Below are 20,926 nucleotides of genomic sequence, written 5' to 3'. Positions count from 1 at the left end.
GTATCAGGTGTATTTTAAATAAAACATATTAAATTTTTTTTCCAATCATAAAAATGAACGTTGTCTCTGTTTTTAACTGTGTATATAGTGACTCATAAAACATTTACAAATGTGACATTACTTGCAAAGCATTAAAGATTTAAACTTTGAAATTCATATTTAATTTTAATTCTTGCACAAAAAATATACAAAAAACTGTATTTACAGCTGCCTTTGTCAGCAGCTCCTCGTCCGTTTGTCGGTTTATGAACCTTTTGTGTCTATTAGCTGTATTTTGTAACTGCCTGGATGTTTACCTGCCTGTAAACCTGCCCGCCAGCTTGTCCACACATCTACATGTAAGCCTGTTTATTTATCATTAGACTATCTTTACTGAAGGGGCCTGGAGTTGTGTTTGCATTTGTTTCCAGTAGGGTGACAATACACCTCTAGGGTATCTTGCCTGTAGGTACGGCAAAGTGCACATTAGCCAGTTTGTACAATATATATATAAAGACTCAACAGCTTCTAAGTTGTGTTGAGTCAGCACAAAGGGCGACTGAGGATTGGAATTGGCAATATATAGATATATAATACCTTTGCAAAAATTATATTGGCATTATAGTGACTGGAAAACTGGGCCTGATTACCCTGGGTTCCATTTGGTGAGGTCCATTGAAAAACGTGAATTGTGTGCGCGAATATGCAGTAGTCCACGACACAGTGTTTGTTTTTGGTTGTGTTGGCTGAAAGTTGTTTTTGCGTTTGCTTATATAATTGGTTGTGTTGTGTGTTTTTTCATCTCGACTTGTTTTAAATCTGTTTATTTTGTTTACGTGGACGTGTAAGATTAAGCAGACACGGCCAACCAATGATAGTCTATTTACCAACAGTTTTTTTTTAAACCAAATACTTCCAATATTTTCTTTAAGAAAAGTTAACCACTTGCTGCTTCGAGCTATGTGTTTATGTGCAGATGTTGACACGAAGCAGGAAAGGGAAAACGAATGTGAATCGAAAAGGAATACTTTCAAAAAATCATGTAAAGTCAACTAATAACATTAATAAAAACAATAATTAAAACCAGAATTACTCAACCCTGCAAAGTACCAACTATAAAATACAATTTCTAAAATTTCTAGGACTGCAAAGCAGTACTGGGCGTCCCAGAGCACATGCATTTTGAAGCGTTGCGTGCGTTTTGCCTGAAAAAAAAAAAATTACTGAGAAAATATTGACACATAGAGCTGTTCAGGCTTGGCATAGAATGCCATATTTATTAATGAGAGACTTTTGTACCCCATGAAGTTGAGACTCCGCTAGGCTCAACCAAGGCTCTGGATATGAAAAACGGATCGAAATGGGGGTTTGGGTTAGCAGGGTCATAGGGAATCATTGAAATGAGAAGAGAGCAGATATCGAAGTTTGATCGGCTGATTGAGATCATAGAGAAATCTGATTGGATTACTGAAACAATACCCACAATCAGCTGATTAGAAAAACAGAGAACTGTGAATAAATGAGAAAGATGACGTTCCTGATAGACATTATGCTGAGCTTCATTAGTGTTTTCTTTTTGAGACGCAGATTTTATTTGTGACCTTTTAACCTTGTTTCATCTGCTAAGCTAAGCCAAGCTAAATGACAATACATCAAACAGATTTTAAAAAGATCATTTGATCATTTGAATTAAATTGAATTAACGTTCAAGTCTGTGTGACTGTTACCTTTTCTCCCTTTTCCCCCCTGTCTCCCTCCAGCTGCCATCATGTGGTCTTCGCCAATGTTGCAACGCTGAAGTCCCACATCCAGAGCGCTCACTGTGAGACCTTCTACAAATGTGCTCTCTGCCCCATGGCCTTCAAGACTGCGCCTGGCACACATTCCCATGCACATATACAGCATCCAGGAGTGAAGGCTGGAGAGCCCAAGTAGGTCTTTGCAAAATTTGTGATATATAAAAAGTTCTCAACGCAATCTGTTTCAATTTTATGCAACATTGAATACAGAATTCAGTAAAGGCTACGGAAACTGTTATGCCTTCTGAAGTACAAAAACTTGAATTTCAATGCTAAATTCAATGCTCAATCACAGATAATTCAAAAGCTCTTTACTCAAGAAGATTCCAACCTCACATCGACACATTTCCTTTGACTTCTCTTTGACCCGATACCCATGTCCAATTCATTTTTCTAAGGACAATCGTCCTCGCTGAGTCATCAGTTGCAGGATTTGTGGGTGTAAGACATGGCGGCTTAACCTGAGTTTGTTTTATTCCATATGGCAACCTTTCACTGACACTATCCCTCATCAGCACTACTGATCATTCAGGTGTTAAGGAGCAGGTTCTCTGTGTGGTTTCAGCTCTTGTTGTGCCTCAAGCCTAAAGCTGCATTACCATCTGAATTTAAACCATTTACACTGAGCTGAACTGTATATTTCAATACATTAAATTATATTTTCATATCCTGATCTGACATAATTTTATTATCAAAAGTTTCTTTAAAACATAAGTTGCAGCTGAAGGTTTAATGTCTTTATGTGAAACAAAACACTCATCAACAGCTGGGACTCTAAACACTTATTTCAGTTTCCTAATAATAATAATAACAACAGACGAACCCTTTTATTCCAACGTCACATCATCGCTCTTCCTTCCACACTGACACATTTCCCTGTAACCCAACACCCATGTCCAATTCCTTTCTCTCAGGAAAACCTTCATCGCTGCTTCGTCAGTAGCAGGATTTGTTGGAGTTAAGGCTCTTATATACTTCTACGTATCCGTTTCTCGGAGAGGTCTCAGCGGGGGACAAAGAGTCTTTTTGATTTTTACTTCTCCGACGACTATCCGTCTAAAAACAATTCCCCGCCAAACCCATAGGTGGCGCAACGGAAGACGAGCTCAGAGAAGCCTACCCCATTTGGGAAGAAGAAGTCCACGTGTCTCCGTTGACATGTTAGCTTGCGTCCCACACACTGAACCATGGCAACTAACAGAACTAAATAAAGTGACACCCAGCGGGTCAAGATGCTGATGTCATCGTTTCTTAGCGCAGCGATTCCCCGGTCTTGTTTCCGAACTGTGTTGCTGATTCCACAGCTTGAATCTGCTTGAGGCTACATGTAGCTAGAAGCTAACCGGAGCTAGCTCCCCCCCAGCTTCCACACACAGTCAGCAGGGACTCCCGGCACTAACAACTACTATCCAGTGTTTGCTTCTAACCTGACGGTATTATAGAAACAGTGTCATGATAGAAGTGGAATTAAAGTCGTGACGGCGGGTTCTTGCACTGTTACCACCGTAGTTAGCATGGTGGCTAGCCTAGCCCGCTAGCCTAGCCTGCTAGCGCCGTTTTGAAAGCTCGTTATAACCGTATGTGACCGTGCACACATGCCCTCAGTGCTCGAACGAGCCACCGTCAGCCGGACAACTCCGCTGGCTTAACACACACGTCACATTAATCGTAGAATCATAGTTGTGTTCATATCTGTGGTTGTGTTTGTGTTTGTGGCTACAAGTAAACAGGAAGTTTGAGGTCCGGAAATACGGAAATGACGTCATACGGAAATGATGTCGTTCGCGGACCAATCACAGCCAAGAGCGGTCCGTCGGGTCTCAAACATGAAGACGGATAGTTAGAAAAATCAGATGTGTACGAAAAGCTGTCCGAAGCACTCGGAGAGGGCGTTTCACGACGGATAGGGTGGTCTTATCTGTCCGTAATAGAAAAAACGGAGAGGCATAAATTGGCCTTTAGACATGGTGGCTTAACCGGAGCTTAACATGTTTTCTTAAGAACACAACTCAAGTAACAGCTGGGATTCGCTTAACACTTCTTTCAGTATGTATGTACCAATTGAGTATTGTAACGTCGTGCAGTCAATTCATAGTACACTTTTGTGTGTATTTTTCAGGTTGATCTACAAGTGCTCCATGTGTGACAGTGTGTTCACTCAGCAGTCCCTGCTCTGCGCACACTTCGACCAGCATGTTGTCAATCCCAAAGTCTCAGTGTTCAAATGCCCCGACTGCTCCTTGCACTACGCACAGAAACAGCTCATGTTGGACCATATCAAAGTAGGATTGAAGAACATCATCATTAAGTCTGCAACAAAACATCATGCAAAATTAAACGATTTCTATTTAAATTCTCTAGAAATGTTTTGCATACCAGTCTTAATGATATAAATTCAGAAATATGATTAAATCTGCATGTGTGGATCATTCATCCAGGCCATTCATGGAACCCTGAAGACCATCGAGGGTCCACCAAACTTGGTCATCAACCTTCCTCTCAGCATCAAGCCCACAAATTCTAATAACAGCACTAACACCAGCAATAACAACAAAAAAGATGGAGGAAATGTTAATCGTCAAGACAAGGGAGAAAAGAAACCTTCAAGTTTGCCACAAAAGAAAAGCAACAGTAAATCCTCAGCAGGTCTCAAGAGCCCTCCAAGCTTAAGATACAGATGTGGGGACTGCAGTACCCTCTTCAGTTCCAGGGAGGTCTTTGTGGCTCATATGAGGCATGAACATGCCAAGGTGAATGTCTGACTTCACTCTTATAGAAGTTTTTTTATTTGATCACATCATGTTTTTGAAATACCTTGTCAGGAAGTGATTTCAAAATGGAGAAGATTCTCAGCATATTTCTAGCATAGAAAGACAAATAATCGTGTTTGGAATGGGCTTTTTTCTTGGTCTGTGGTTATTCTGAATGCAGCTGTCTTTCTAAAATGTGTTAAAGTGACCTGAAGTTCATGAGCCCCGGTAAAGACCTGCTGTTGTCAGGATCGACATGGTAACTTACGTTTATGAATCCCAGCTGCCACCGCTATCGAATGCTAGCTGCCTGTTTATATGTATTTAATCAATATTGAATGTACCATGTATCCAATTTCGACCAAATTGGACACTGCACTTCCTCTGGTCCAAGTGTGAAGCCGATTAGTTGAAGGTAGCTTGAGATATGCGAGTCACATACAGACAGACAGAGTTCTGGAATTAGATAGATAAATGGTGTTCATTAAGCATTTCTTTAGGTTACCCTAGAGAGGGAAACTGGTAATGGGCCTACTGGAGCTGGACCCATTAAACGTTAAGATTATTTTCAGCGTCTTTCTCATGTGGTTCACCTGCGTCTCTGCAACCAGTATTGTGGCTAAAATGATCCTAAATGTGGGTTGTGTATTTTGCATGACTTTTATAAAGACACTGCTGGTACAAAAATTCCACAGAGAAGACACAAATGTGGGGGGGAGCGAGGTGCAGGCGTTTGGTGTGTTTATGTGTGTGTGTGTGTGTATGTGTTCAATGATAAAACCTAAAGTGAGACAAAAGCAAACAATTTTGAAATGTCAAACCCCAGATGTTTGTGTCATGTTGTTCAATATAAACAGGCACTATAAACAAGGACTGTGTATGAGTGTGTTTTGACTTAGTCCTGTTTTCCCTTACTTATTGCATAATGACACTTGTACTTTTCAATCTAAATAGTAAAACAGTAAATCATCGCCTCCTCCCTCCCTTCATCACCTCCTCCCTCCCTTCATCACCTCCTCCCTCCCTTCATCACCTCCTCCCTCCCTTCATCACCTCCTCCCTCCCTTCATCACATCCTCCCTCCCTTCATCGCCTCCTCCCTCCCTTCATTATATGTGTAGTTTAGCTTGATTCATCATGTATGTGGCAGAAAGACAGTTATGTGGCAGGGAAACACTTTGTCTTCCCTCTGCATTAGATGTGCCGTTAATAATGCTCCCTAGGGCTGTAGCATGGCTGTCCCCTGCTTCCTCCAGATGTGTACTGCTGGTGTGTGTGTGTGTATACGTGTGGTTATGTGTGGGCTTGTGTGGGCTTGTGTGTGAGTGTGCATGTTTATTTTACAGATAGGTTTAAGCAGTAGTCAAATTTCCTGTGTGTGGACAATAAAAGATTCTCCTTCAAGTGTCCTGTGTTGGTTTCAGAGGAAATTAAAAGGTTTAATTTAAAGAGGTTTATGTGTGAGCGCAAATGTTCGAGTGAGAGCCTCTGGAGTTTCTGCTGAATTTCTCCCACTGGGCCCCCCCGAGTATAAATTGTGCAGAAAGTTCGGAGGAGCCAATGTGAGAAGGAAGCAAGAGGTCCTCCGCAGTACTCACTGCAAGTGAGTTGGTGTGTTGTAACCTTTTAACAAGAGACAGATGCAAAATAGAAAATTACAGAAAGAAAACCTTTGTCTCAGGGTGAAAAAGCACAATGAGATGTCAAGAGAGCTTTTGCAGATCGTAGCTGACGCGGGTGTCGATGTGCCCGAAACAAAATCAAGTGATCTTTGCAGTGGAATTAATACGTTAGGTCCTGCCTCTGCCTGCTGCAACACCCCTCACCTGAACAAAGGAGATTACTGTGTTGTGAACGCGCCACTGCGGGGAATCTCCTGCTGCATTGTTTATGTGCGAAAGAAAACTTCTAAAGAAAGTCAAGACCCAATTCTATGGGTTTCCTCCGAAAGGACATCACTGAAAAACGGCTTAAGTTACACTTGAATCTGAATGGAAACCATCCTCTTTAATGAGCACCTGCACTCCCAGAATAAACTTAACAATGACCTGTAAACAGTGGAACAGCACCATTCAAACAGAACCAGAAGACATCTGGAGAAGAGGATTGCAATGCTTGAGACTTTTCAGCCATGCATGTTTCATTTCATCCTGTTACCTTGACATCATTTGACCCAGCGCTAGTTTCCGTATCAGAGTGTTTTCCCTGTTGTCACTGGCAAGCAGGGCAGAGACTGTGATGGCTCTACAAGCTCTTGTCTAACCTGCATATCAGAGTCTAGAAACAAAGGGTGTTTGTGTTGTGAACTTTTTCACTGAGAGCCATAGTTTCCATTGAAAGACAAAGCCCTGAGAAGGGAGTGCCTTCAGTCCATGGACTAAGTTTAACATATCCATAGTCTTATTCTGCGTCCTCAGATAAAACTATATCTTGGGGATCATACCGCAGGGCAAAATCGATTCCCTATCATGATGATAATCGGATTATTATCATTACACCATATCGGACTGACACACAAACACAGAAAATGACCCTTGACGGTTGCTGATTTCCATAATGCCAACAACATTCATAGAATAACTTCCCGTTTGGCCACATGTCTTCAAAGTATAAGTACAACGTTCATGTTGTTTGAGTGGAATTGTAGAACTTTTATTTTGAGCAAGGGTCTGAAGATTGTGTTGATTGATTAACAGACTTCGGAAACAGTCAACATGCAATGCTTTAAAAAATAAAAGCAGTTAGGTAAATCAGTCAAACATCTACATACATCTAAGACACTCACATTAACAGTAATGAAGCAAATTCAGTTTCATTTTACGGAAAAAACATTGACCATAAAACTTCATTGTATGTAAACCAGGTGGGAAGAACACACTGCACCATAGACAGTTTATAAAAATCTCAGTACAAAACATCCACACAAGCAATAAAAGTGAAAGTATATTGTAGAACTGCTTAAGGAAGACTCACTAATGACAAGATATTATTCTGAAGTAGCTGCAGAGCTCTCTCTCTCTCTCTCTCTCTCTCTCTCTCTCTCTCTCTCTCTCTCTCATTCTCTCTCTCTTTCTTCCTGTACCAGTGTCTCAACACTCGTGGAGGCGTGGAAGCTGCGGAAGCATTGAAAAAGGGGGAACAATTGCCTATAAGAAGTGGACACTGCTTAATTATCCTCTTGTTGGATAATTAAGCAGTGTCTTATTTTGCAGTTAGACCTACATTTTTAATTTTTCATTGACATATCCAACTCACTTTGTTCTTTTGTCACATCTGATTATGATTGGTTTAAATGAAAAAAAACTCTTTATTTTTCATTGAACATCTATTGTCTTGGTATCCCCTCTAATATGTCTCCAGTTGAGCCATTGTTTGTTCAGGGAGGCCATACCATTTCATTACAGAGGCTCTTGGGAAACTGATGTCAGTCATAGCAGATATACATCTACAGCATCTTCACTTATCTGAACTGTAAGTGTAAAAGAATCAAGAGACGTAGCATCAATTAGGCTGCACCACCAACCTGGTAGAGTGGGCAGGTACCTGGAGGGCCCCGGACCCTCAGAACCCCCAAAAGCCCCAATGTATGGCAGTTGTCTTGAGTAAACTTGATCAACTGCGTCATAAAGTGACTTCAGTCTTGACCCAGGGACAAAACTGAGTTTAAATTTAACACGATATAGAATTGAAATAAAGTTGATGTACATTGTTTTTGGCAAAACTTTCTCCTCTTATTTTGCATTATACAAGATGTATACAATTCCGCAGGGAACATCCATATGAGGAGGCTGCTGTTTAAACAGATAATGAATAATAATGCTTAAACAATAAATATCATAGGATAAGTTCTATTTCTAGTCCACATATACTGTACATGAATAAACATATGACCCATCGAAGTGTCTTATAAACTGTTTTTTGTTTATGTTTGGGTGATGTGAATGTTGTGGGTCAGTATGTTTTCATTTGTACTGTGTTATACTTGATCCATTAACAAAGACTCTTGAAAAGACACACTTTGTAGTGACTGATTTACTTCATGAACATAAAAACACACAAGAGACTCTGTGTGTTGTGTTGTTTTTCCATTTTGATATGTTAAAATCATTTGCTTGTGGCAGTTGAGTGTCATTCACTGCATCATGGGACACTGACTGGGTCAATTTGAGCTGTTGCCTCAAGAGATATCTCATGATGTGAGCTGAACAAAACAGGTCTGATGAGTCATCTTTGAAGTTTGGGCAATTGTGGAATTATGGGACCTGATAGACGACACTGAGACACTCACAGGGGTCTGCCAGCTACTTCAAGTTTAACCTTATTCTAGTAATTTGTATTGTGAAATATCTATCTTTCCATCTAGGGAAGGAGGAAGGAGGTAAACCTCATGGGAATCAATGCTGTAAGTCTGAGTGGTTCTCTGCATGTGAGCTCAGCAGCAAACATCAAACCCAACACAAGCAGAGAGGCGGTGGACTAGTGGCAGAAACTTGGACTATGGGCAGAAAAGGTCTCTGGTTCGACTTCAAGGAGAAACAACAAAAAGACAAACCTGGATTGATCTGTCCAAAAATCCAAGAGGATTCTCCATACCCTGTCTAGTGCCCCTGAACAAGGCACCTTACTCCCCTAACATATGTGTCTGGCACCAGATGGGTTAAAAGCAGAGGTTGAATTTCCCCTTGCATGAGTGTGCCTGTGCATGTCTGTGGATGTGTGCGGTGGACTAGTGGCAGAAAAAAGGTCTCTAGTTCGATGCTGGTTCGACTCCAAGGTTCGACTCCACAGAGTTTCAACAAAAACCTACCTGGATGTGTTCTGTGTGCTCTGACAAATTTCCCTCAATTGCATGAGTGTGCCTTTGCATGTTTGTGCATGTGTGTGGGTTAAATAAAAATGTAAAATGTATCTTAAGCAGCAGAGGAGTGCACTTCCTCCCCAGGCTTTCAGATCTTTGAAGCTATTCTGATGGCGAGGATTTCGAATCACTTACTTAGATAGATAGATAGATAGATAGATAGATAGATAGATAGATAGATAGATAGATAGATAGATAGATAGATAGATAGATAGATAGATAGATAGATAGATAGATAGATAGAGTACTTTATTCATCCCCGAAGGGAAATTAAGTTGTCATAGCAGCCGGTATATTTGAATACAATAAAATACAATACAATAGAATAAAATAAAAAATATTGAGGTAGAAAGAATAAAAAACACAAGCACAAGATAAAATAAAATAAAATAGGCAGATAAAGTGCAGTGGCAAGATGATGTTAATAGTACTGATGATATGATGATACAATGTTATTGTTAGACAGTATATAAGAATAGTACAGTATATATAGTATATAATATAACATAATATACATTTATATATTATACCAATATAAAAGCAGTATATAATAATAATGGCAGCAACAGTATATATAATAATAATAGTAATAGTGATATAATAATAGTAATTATAACATGTACACATGTATAAATATGTGTATATAGACTTATGTTTACAAAGAATATACAGAGAGTATGATATATAGTAGAGGTATGAATATAAGTATTTGACTATACAATAGGTAATATAATATACTATGAGTGTAGGAATATGTAGACAGAGTGTGCAAAGACAATATTATTGTATAAAATGATATATAATATCAATATGGTTTATATGAACACATATCACATATGATGTGAAGTAAGTGTATATGGAGCGGAGTGTTGTACAGGGTACAGAGTGCAAGGAGACAGGTTTAGTGCAGTTCTGTGATGGTGGCTCTGACAGAGGTAGAGGAGTTGTACAGTCTTATTGCGGTTGGGAGGAACGATTTCCTGTATCGTTCCTTAGAGCAGCGGGGTTGAATGAGTCTGTGGCTGAAGCTGCTCCTTAGCTTGTCCAGTGTTTTGTGGAGGGGGTGAGAGGGATTGTCCATGATTGCCAGCAGTTTTGCCAGCATCCTGTCCTCCACCACCTCCTCCAGGTTGACAAGCTTAGAGCCAACCACAGACATACTGAACCTTGTCCAACCACATTGGTCCATTGACCTGCCCAAATACCCTGCGTGGTGCAGACAAAGCCCAGTTGTCCACTTACCACCTCAGCTTCATACAACCCCCATATCATCATGGCTGAGGGGTAGAGTGGTCATCCTTCAACCTGAAGGTCGGCGGTTCGATCCCCAGTCTGAACCATCTGCATGCCGAAGTGTCCTTGGGCAAGATGCTGAACCCTCAATAACCCCCCATAGAATAACAAAGTGCTGCAAGTAGATGCACTGTATGAATGTGTGTATGAATGTGTGTGTGAATGGGCGAATGTGAAACTGTACTGTAAAGCGCTTTGAGTGGTCATCATCAGACTAGAAAAGCGCTGTATAAATACAAATCCATTTACTTGTTACATTAATAGGTGCCTCCATTATTGTGTACGCCATCAATAGACCACATTGTATCCATGCACGCTGTGATCGCTGTATATTCTTTGTATACATAAGTCTATATACACATATTTATACATGTGTACATGTTATAATTACGATATTATATCACCATTACTATTATTATTATATATACTGTTGCTGCCATTATTACCATATACTGCTTTTATATTGGTATAATTACTATCATATATAAATATATATTATATACTATATATACTGTACTATTCTTATATACTGTCTAACAATACCATTACCATCATATCATCAGTACTTTTACCATCATCTTGCCACTGCACTTTATCTGCGTATTTTATTGTATTTTATCTTGTGCTTCGGTTTTTTTTATTCTTTCTACCTCAATATTTTTAATTTTATTCTATTGTATTGTATTTTATTGTATTCAAATATACCGGCTGCTATGACAACTTAATTTTCCTTCGGGGATGAATAAAGTACTCTGTCTATATCTATCTATCTATCTATCTATCTATCTATCTATCTATCTATCTATCTATCTATCTATCTATCTATCTATCTATCTATCTATCTATCTATCTATCTATCTATCTATCTATCTATCTATCTATCTATTGTCAATACTTACTTCTTACATTAATAGGTGCCTCCATTATTGTGTACGCCATCAATAGACCACATTGTATCCATGCACGCTGTGATCCACCATGAACACATGGCAGTCAGACTCTATCGAGCGGCAGCCAATCGGGGCTCGACTATTAGGGCGAGCCTCCGTTGATCGCAGCCAATCAGAAGCGCGGAGCAGGACCCGTGCCTCCGAGTTGTGCAGCGATGCGGTCACGTGACGCTGGGAGAAGGAATGCCAACATGGAGCCGTGGCAAGGACGGGATGTGTGAGCGTTCCACGACAACAACACGACGGAGGAGAACAGGAAAGGCCGAGATACAGCGAGCGATCGACGGCGCTGGGTTACTCCGCCGAGCCGAGCAAGGTAGGTCGAGCCGAATGTCCGGGATCCTCGTCCGCGGAGACGGAGGCTGAGGAGAAGTAGATCCTGTTTTTATGACCCAGGCGAACTTGAGGCTGGTGGATTGATTCCTGTGCAGGCGCAGTTGCGTTCAGGCGCCTCGCTGTCGACCGCGCCTCCTTCACAAGCAGCGTGTTGTGAGTCTGTGCGGGACGATGCGTTCCTCACAGGGACTTCTCCCCCCCCCCCCCACATGTTTCTGGGTGCGTCACAGTGCGGGGCCGTGTTTGTGCAGCGCCTGGTCCACGCACTTTGGAGTGCGAGGCCCCGCTGCAACATGTGCCTGGCGGTCTGACAGCAGCAACAACCAGCCTGTACATAAGCCCATGGAGACGGTGTTACCGGGGGGGGAGGACTCTGTTTGGACTCTGTTTAGACTCTGCTGTCCTATTCGAGGTCCGGGGACCTGATAGAGGACACTGAGACACTCACAGGGGTCCGCCAGCTATTTCAAGTAGGGCTAGGCAACGATTAAAAGTTTTAATTGCGATTAATCGCATGATTTCCCTGATTAATCGCATTTGTATACGCAAAATCCAATAATGAATTAAAAAGTAGTGTATAGCGCAATTTTATTTTCAATGTCCTGCCATATGAACGAAAGTGCCATAATATATGTTGTGCAAACACTTTTAACATCAGCATTTAATACAGTAGCAGTTAAATAAAATATTCAGTGTAAATCTCAACTTAACAATGTTATCAAAGCAAATACAAAATTAAAGCTCATTGCCAGGGCATTAATGTTATCCTCTTCGTTATGAAAAATCTATACTCCTCCCTGCGTCTAACGTAGTCTGCCGAAGCCTCGCTCCACTCGCTGTTTCGTTGAATGATTTGCTGATATCAACTGTGTGTTTTGCATTTAGGTGATATTTTAGACTGGAAGTACTCGCCATGGCAGTGGCTACAAATTACTTTGGTTCTGTCGACTCCGCCGTCTGGAAGGACTTTAAAATGAAAATGGCCATGTGAAAGCTCCGTACCCTTATCCATGGTTGTTTATCCGCCAATTATTTTATTTTTTTCCGGTTCCACAGCAGTCAGCAACAGACTTTCACAAAATAAAAGCCTGACTTTCACAATTAAACAATAAATAATCAAACCTGAGTTAATGCGAGATAAAATAATTGAGTTAAATAAGTGATGAGTTAACTCGATTAAAACGAGTTAACTTGCCCAGCCCTAATTTCAAGTTTAACTTTATTCTAGTAATTTGTATTGTGAAATATCTATCTTTCCATCTATCTGTCTATTGCACCAAACGTGATAAGAGTAACAAGATATCAATATCTAACTTCTCACATGGTAGTAACAGAAAAGTCTTAATGATTGGGGCCCTGAGATTAAAATGACCTTTGTACAAGTGGCCCATATCAATATCTAATTTAAGACATGAATCATAATAGTTTGTTATGTGCAAAATCGTGCATAATTCCATTATAAGCTGTGTTTGATCAAATCACCACAGACTTTTGTAAATAATTTCTGATCATATACGACCTGGAAGTGGCAGCGTGGCTCTGAAGGGGCCCACAGGTTAATATGTCAGTTGAGCGTCATTCACCACATCATGGGACACTGACTGGGTCAATTTGAGCTGTTGCCTCAAGAGATATCCCATGATGTGAGCTTAACAAAACAGGTCTGATGAGTCATCTTTGAAGTTTGGGCAATTGTTGAATTAGGGGACCTGATAGACGACACTGAGACACTCACAGGGGTCTGCCAGCTACTTCAAGTTTAACTTTATTCTAGTAATTTGTATTGTGAAATATCTATCTTTCCATCTATCTGTCTATTGTACCAAACGTGATAAGATTAACAAGATATCAATATCTAACTTTTCACATGGTAGTAACTAGGGGTGGGAACTGGCAAATATGTGAGGATTCAATAGCATTGCGATATTTGGGCCACGATTCAATAGTATTGCGATACTGCGATATATTGCGATACTGCAAGTATTGCGATTCATGTCCCCCATATTATTCAAAGGCATTACAAAAAGAGGGAAATAAGACTGCTCAACTCACTTCAAATGTCACATTTAATTCTGTGAACAACATTGTCTTCTACACATTAACTGAAGTGCAAAAACTAAGAAAGGGTAGTGCAAAAACTTTGTCCTTGAACATTCAGGACACAGGACCTTTGTAATTATTTTCTGAATAGGAGACCTCTCACATGAACGCTGAGCTCCCAGCACATAACTTAAAATTATTTAAATACAATACAGTAACATCAAGCAGACATAATAGAGTAACATAAACCTGAGAATAATCATATAAATAAGAGTAACCTAGAGCTTCAATCAAATTGAGAAAAATAAACAAATGTGTACTGTAGAGTCCAGTCCAGTTGGCTGCAAGGTCATGACCCAAAATGTTAAATTCATTTGGGAATATTGGCATTTTTGTTCAGAAAAAGGAGTTGGTCAGCATGCTCAGATGTTAAAGTGCTCCTCTGGGCCGTTACTATATCTCCTGCAGTGGAGAACATCCTTTCTGCATACACACTAGGTATCTTTTAAACTCTGAAACTCTCCTCGTCATGCTTTGCCAGCCAGGGGCTGTTACATATATAATTGTAAAAAAAAAAAAGAAAAATATTGCAATACTTTGTTTTACAGTACAGATATAATCGCGGGTGCAAAATATCGTGATACTGAACAGAATCGATTTTTTTCCCCACCACTAGTAGCAACAGAAAAGTCTTAATATTGGGGCCCTGAGATTAAAATGACCTTAGTACAAATGGCCCATATCAATATCTAATTTAAGACATGAATCATAATAGTTTGTTATGTGCAAAATCGTGCATAATTCCATAATAAGCTGTGTTTGATCAAATCACCACAGACTTTTGTAAATAATTTCTGATCATATACGACCTGGAAGTGGCAGCGTGGCTCTGAAGGGACCGACAGGTTAATATGTCAGTGACTGCTCTGAGCAAGACACACCCGTAGGACACAACTGATGATATAACTCTGTCATCTGAGATATTCACCATCATGTGATATGTTTTCTTTTACTGATATAAAAAAATAATGTATTGTTAATTAACTCACAGCAGAGGGTTAAATGTATTTGGGTAAATTTCTGCTCATACTTAAGGCTGTTTAATAACATCCTTTCTTGATGTTGCCTGTGCAGGTTTTTGTGCTTCGGCTTCTGGGTCAAGTTTCCTCAACATCCTCTCCTCTGTGTTTGGCCTGCATCAATGGTGTCTCTCAGCAGCAGAACGCTGAGTCTGGAGAATGACCTGTTCAGGGACAGCAGCAGCAACAGCATGTGCTCCCTCGGCCTGGGAGACGGAGCCTGCAGCGAGGGAGCGAGCTTGGCTTCCTGCGACAGCCCTGAGGCAGGGGACTTGTGGATCACGCACAGCCCCAGCCTCGGAGTGGACGAAGATGAGGAGGAGGAGGAAGATGAAGATGATGGCTCTCGCCTGCATATTTTTCTAGAGGCAGCAGAAGAAGAGGAACCTGAGGGTCAGGACCCTAATATGCCAGAATTTTCTTTTGACCCCTCTTCCCATTTCTCCCCGACCATGGAGGACATAGAAGAGTTCTTGAGAGAGAAGATGGAGCTGGTCAAAGAGGTGTTAATGGTCCCAAAAGAGGAGGACTGCCCTCTCCCATGCAGCTCCGGTAACTCTCCATCTTCCACTACGCCCCCGTCCTCCTCTTCAGACACCTACAGTGATGAAGGGATGAGTGCCTCCCATTGCACTTCAAGCCCAAACACACCTCACAATGAGCAAAACAGCCCCAGCCCAGCTGACCCTTCCCCTTCTGGCCAAGTAACCCCCTCACCATCCAACTTAACCCCCTCCATGCTCCTGGGTGCTCCGCTGGTTCTCCAGCTCCAGTCCCTACCTCTGGCCCAGCCTCAGAACCCGGCAGCCTCTCCCCCCGCGGCCCAAAACAGCATTTGGCTCACTCATCTCATCATGGGGCTCCAGGGCGCCACGGGACAAAATGTCACCCTGCTAGCCCCCCAGGGGCCCTCCGGCCCCACCACTATTTTATCACTAAACAGTGGAGATCTCAAGTCAGCTGACCAGAAGTATGTGAAGATCGCCCCTCTGCCCATCACAATGAGGACTGTAGAGATTATGGGTCTGGCTGCGATTAGTTCCCAGGCCAGTGGTCTGTTGAAGGCCATGGCTCCTCGGGTGAGCAGAGGGCCTCCTACAGAGAGGGTCCATAAGTGCGCGCACCCAGGCTGTGGGAAGATGTACACCAAGAGCAGCCATCTGAAGGCTCATTTCCGCCGGCACACAGGAGAGAAGCCGTACACGTGTAACTGGCCTGAGTGTGGCTGGAGGTATGTGACATAATGTGAACTGTACTGTTTAACAATTGTTACAAAGATCAAGGGTTTCGATTAAAGTTTCAGTTTTAAGGATTTATTTGCATCTATGAGCTTGCAGGAGAATGTATGATGGCCTACAGGTAACATAAAAACAAGAAAGGTCCTCCAGAGCTAGTGTATGGTTTGTCCATTCTGAGCAACTGTAGAAACATGAAACATAAAGGTTTCATTCTAAGAAAAGTAAAACTTGACAATTGTTTCAGGTGAGTTTGCGCTATTAAAATCATATAATCATATTTTAATTTCTGCCAATAAATCCCCCTTAAGTATATACACTGGAACATTTAAGGAATACAGTGAGTTATAGGGAGATTTTCCCACTCGTTGATGGAAGGGCCTGCATTTCTGAGTTGTGTTGTTTCAGGCACCAGTGAAATGATGTTACCAAGGAAAATGTTACCAAGAAAAATAGACAAAGATTTCCACAAGGGTAAGAAGAACACAGCTAGAGGGAAAAAGTAGCCAATCAAAGGGGGGTGACCTCAGGCACATTCTAATGCCACTTTCCATAATGAATTACTGCATATTTTAATGAGTTAGCCTGATTGTAAACATGTAATTAATCATTCAGTGAAAATGCAGTAATGGTTATTTTAAGGGAGGACAATTATTGTTCCCATGTCTTAGCTAGCCCATGCATTGGTGCTGCTTTCAGACATGCAGTGAACTCCAGAGAATCTCCAGATCCTGGAGAGGCTGCATGTGAGAAGTGTCTCTGGAGTTCCCCCTGCCAGCCCCTGAGTAAATACCCTGGAAATTGTCTGAATGAACCGATGTGAGAACAAAGCAGGAAATCCTGCCATAAGAGACAGAAAATATAAAAAATAAAAAATAAATATGTCGAATAAAAGAAGCAGTTCACACACATAGAAGACACTTACAAAGATGTTAGGAAAGCTTTTAGCTGGATGTGGCTGAGGGGTAGAGCAGTCGTCCTCCAGAGATTTCTGTGTTGTTGTGAACATGTCTGAGCAGAGAATCTCCTGCTGTGTTGTGCATGTGTGAAAGACAAACTCTGGAGAAAGTCCGGACCCAATTCTTTGGACATCCTCCGGAGTTCTTGTCTAAAACGACTTTACACAACTTACCGCAAAGAAATGACTGAATGACGGGATAGTCATAAATGTAAACCATGGATTAACTGATGTGTTACACTCACCTGGGATTAATATAGACTCAGTTCAGTTTAGCCAACGATCACTCAACATAAGCTCTGATTAAAATCTCTGCAGCGTTTAGTTGCATTAAGTACAATGTGATGAGTGGAGATTTCAAACCATCATCAGGGATTTGCTGTCAGCTGTAGCTTACTTATCCATCATTGCAACGTAAGACTCTTGGCAAAAAGTATACATGCTATGAATGCTACCATTTTCATTATGTTTGGTATTGTGGGGCATTTGTCATCCCCGTCTAGTGCATGAATAATTAAACAGATGAAAGTAACTATAGAAATGGGTCCCAGCATGGTCATTCAAGGGGTTTTCAAAAGATATTGACGTACATTGAAATGTAATCTTTATTTTATCATTTTTTCAACCCCATCAACATCAAATGCTTTGCAGCTTATGTTTCCTTTACAAGGGGTTACAACATTTATATGACCATATTTATCCAAACAATCTGACATATCTGTATAAAAGTAAATCCAAACTAATTGAAATGATCCCAGCCCTGAACATAAACAAAATAACACTAACTTATTAAAATTCAAATAAACGCAAGATATATATCATTTTCCCAAATACATGAATGTTCAGTCCAATATATATAAAGAGTGTCCATATTCCTTATAAAGTTTTATTAGATGACCTCATGCTATAAACTGCAGTACAGTTCCCTGTTAGTTTCAGTTATCAATCCCAATGTTCCCCTATTGATTCCATAAGTAATGTCCACCTTTCTATAAACACTTAACCCATCTATAACCTTAATGACAGATTTTTTGCCCCATTGTATAAATGTTGTTATTAACCTTTCAGCATGGCGTCCTTTTATTTCTCTTTTGTGACTGTTCTCCTTACACCACCCATCTGCTCTTGTGTCGACAGGTTCTCCCGGTCTGACGAACTCTCCCGTCACCGTCGCTCTCACTCCGGCATCAAGCCATACGAGTGCTCGCTGTGTGAGAAAAAGTTCGCCCGCAGCGACCACTTATCCAAACACACCAAGGTCCACCGTGGCTCCAGACCCAGCAGGATTATCAGAGCCACCGTGTGATACCTTCAACTGGCCCTGCACCCTGCCCTCACCCTCCCACCCTGTCTGCCCAGGGCGGCTTATTACCAGGGTGGGGTCAGGGTCTCCCTCAGGACTTTTGGTGCTTCACGGGCAGAACTTTTCTGAAAAATCTTAAGAGCTGACTGCTGTTTTTCGCACTCATTGTTTCTGCGTTCTCCTCTGCTCCCTGCTGTTTACTTTTCACTTGTTTGGTCTGAGCAGCTCGTCTTATACAGAGCTAACAGCCACCTCAGGAAAAGTGGATTTCCTGACCTTCCAACACAGACAGACATAAAACAAAACATATATAGCGGGAGAAAGTCTTACAGAGAGGCCCCCTTTTTCCACCTCTGCTTGCACTACTGTTCCTATTCCAAACCACCAGGTGCTGTTGAGTGTAGGGTGGTGCTGTAACAGTAATGGGAGCGTCTGTAATTATATTATCTCCTTCCTACTTTTTGCATTTGCCCGTCTGTCTTGAAGCCAAACTTCAGGGTCCACACGGATGAAGGTTCCCAATATTTTTGTGTATCGTTAAAGTGAAACATTGTCTTTAGCATCACAATCTTGCCTTGTGTATTAATCATAAGGCATGCGATAGACGCTATCAATGTGTCAGAGCGTGACATCCCTGTGGGGTGAAATTGTGACTAAAGCAGTAGAAGACTCTTCTAAGTATTTTCGATTTTCAGAGTTACAGTTCACTCTGAATGAACAGTGTGACTCTTGATATTAAGAGTAAAAGCTGAGACATTGATTCAGTCATACTAAACTTGTGGCTATGCTCACAGATTAATTCTCCCTAAACTCTGATGTTTTTAAAAATCCGAACCTGGCCTTTACTCGTCCAACCACAATGCTTCCTGTTTTGACCCTTTGTATGCCTTTGCTCAGTCCCAGTCTGCCCTACTTTCTATCAATGCCTTTGTCCATATGGCAAAACCTCACTTGATCCTACTGTTAAAGATAAAGTTACCATATGACTGCTCTTATTGAACTGTGATTCCGTGCTGAGGGTAGCCAAACCAGAAATTCCAGTTGTGGCCCTGTGAGAGCATGAATAATTACACTCTCAGTGTGTGACAGTTTATAAGCTGTTCTAAGAAAATCTCTTGGAAATCGTTGTGCAGCCGACTTACGTGGCCTATGAGCTACTCGGCCTGTATATTGTATTTTGGCTCCATGTTTCAGAAGTGCTCGATGGTTCAAAAAGTGCTGCTCTTTCTTACTTACAGTAGCAGTTACTGTAAACACTTTTTTTTCTGTTGGTTATAGCAACAAGGAAGAGCTAATAGTTTTTAACAGCTGGAAAAGGTTGCTAACATCTATCCAATCATGTGTATTAGCATATACTCAATATAATGTGTACTGAACGTTAAGGACAACGTGTACAGCTTGTAGCCTTTATATTATGTAGATGTTTTTTTTTATCAAAGATGATTTTCGATCAGTGCATTAAGCTATTCAGTGGTGTTTCTGGAGAGGTGTCCGGTCTTTTTTGTGAGTTTGATTGTAGCGTCATCAATCTGTGATCAGTCTGATCCAACGACGTGTCAGGCTGATTATGGTGCGGGATCTGGAGTCCCGCTCTTCCCAATTCTCTAACCATTAAGCCGAATTTGCTGGTTTCAAGTGCACTTGTTTTCGTGGAAATAGAGAAATGGTCGTCGTGCTATAATGGACGTTCCATTAAAAATGTATCAGAACCCTTAAGATGCCAAAAAACAGGAAAGCTTATTTTCTCTGGATGGGTAAACTCCACTGTGATGTGCAGATAATATTATCATGTGTTCTTTGAACTCATCACTTCGGTGCTTGTTCACCCACCCGTGCTTCACACACAGACAGTATAACCGAAAGCTCCACATAACCTTTCTGTAACTGCAACTTACGACTACAAACTGCAGGCTAATGGCAATCTTACCTTAGCCTGAACAACATATGTGCTTTTGGATGAACTTAACAAAGTACAGCACTTTTGCATGTAGCAGTGCAGACTTTTACATCGCACCCATCCTCTTTTCTTTGTCTCTTTTATTATGGACAAACTAGGTTTTATTATTTTTAAACAACAATTCTTAGTAATATAGAAACCTGTTCAGAGTGGACAGACGGTCAGACATGTTTATCTGTCTGAACCAGGGTGCTCTTTGTGTCTGAGCCTCCCCAGGCTGCATCTACTGACCTACATCCAGACCTGTATTCGCTCAACATGCAATTCTCTCTGTTCCTGTCTCAGTCCTGCCTGTGTATTTGTTGTTGTTGTTTTTTTTTGAATACCAGAAATGCTATTTTCCTATTTGCAGAAATAAATAACAAAAAATAAAATGCTGTATCTTTTGT

At 41.1% G+C, this 20,926-nt stretch overlaps 1 protein-coding gene across 1 annotated transcript; it reads left to right on the top strand.

Annotated features, from left to right (window-relative positions):
- The first annotated feature begins 11,868 nt into the window (after positions 1 to 11,868).
- si:ch211-117k10.3 (Krueppel-like factor 15) lies at positions 11,869 to 20,911 on the top strand. Its single transcript, XM_061069441.1, has 3 exons — positions 11,869 to 11,945; positions 15,140 to 16,315; positions 18,415 to 20,911. Exons 2-3 carry the CDS (start codon positions 15,207 to 15,209, stop codon positions 18,581 to 18,583), a joined length of 1,278 nt encoding a protein of 425 aa, XP_060925424.1. The 5' UTR covers positions 11,869 to 11,945; positions 15,140 to 15,206; the 3' UTR covers positions 18,584 to 20,911.
- Positions 20,912 to 20,926: the final 15 nt, after the last annotated feature.

This window comes from Limanda limanda, chromosome 4 (genome assembly GCF_963576545.1).
Source record: "Limanda limanda chromosome 4, fLimLim1.1, whole genome shotgun sequence".
In the NCBI taxonomy this organism is placed as follows: Eukaryota; Metazoa; Chordata; class Actinopteri; order Pleuronectiformes; family Pleuronectidae; genus Limanda; species Limanda limanda.
Note: the sequence above shows the minus strand (reverse complement) of the source record. Positions and strands in the feature narration are given on the sequence as shown.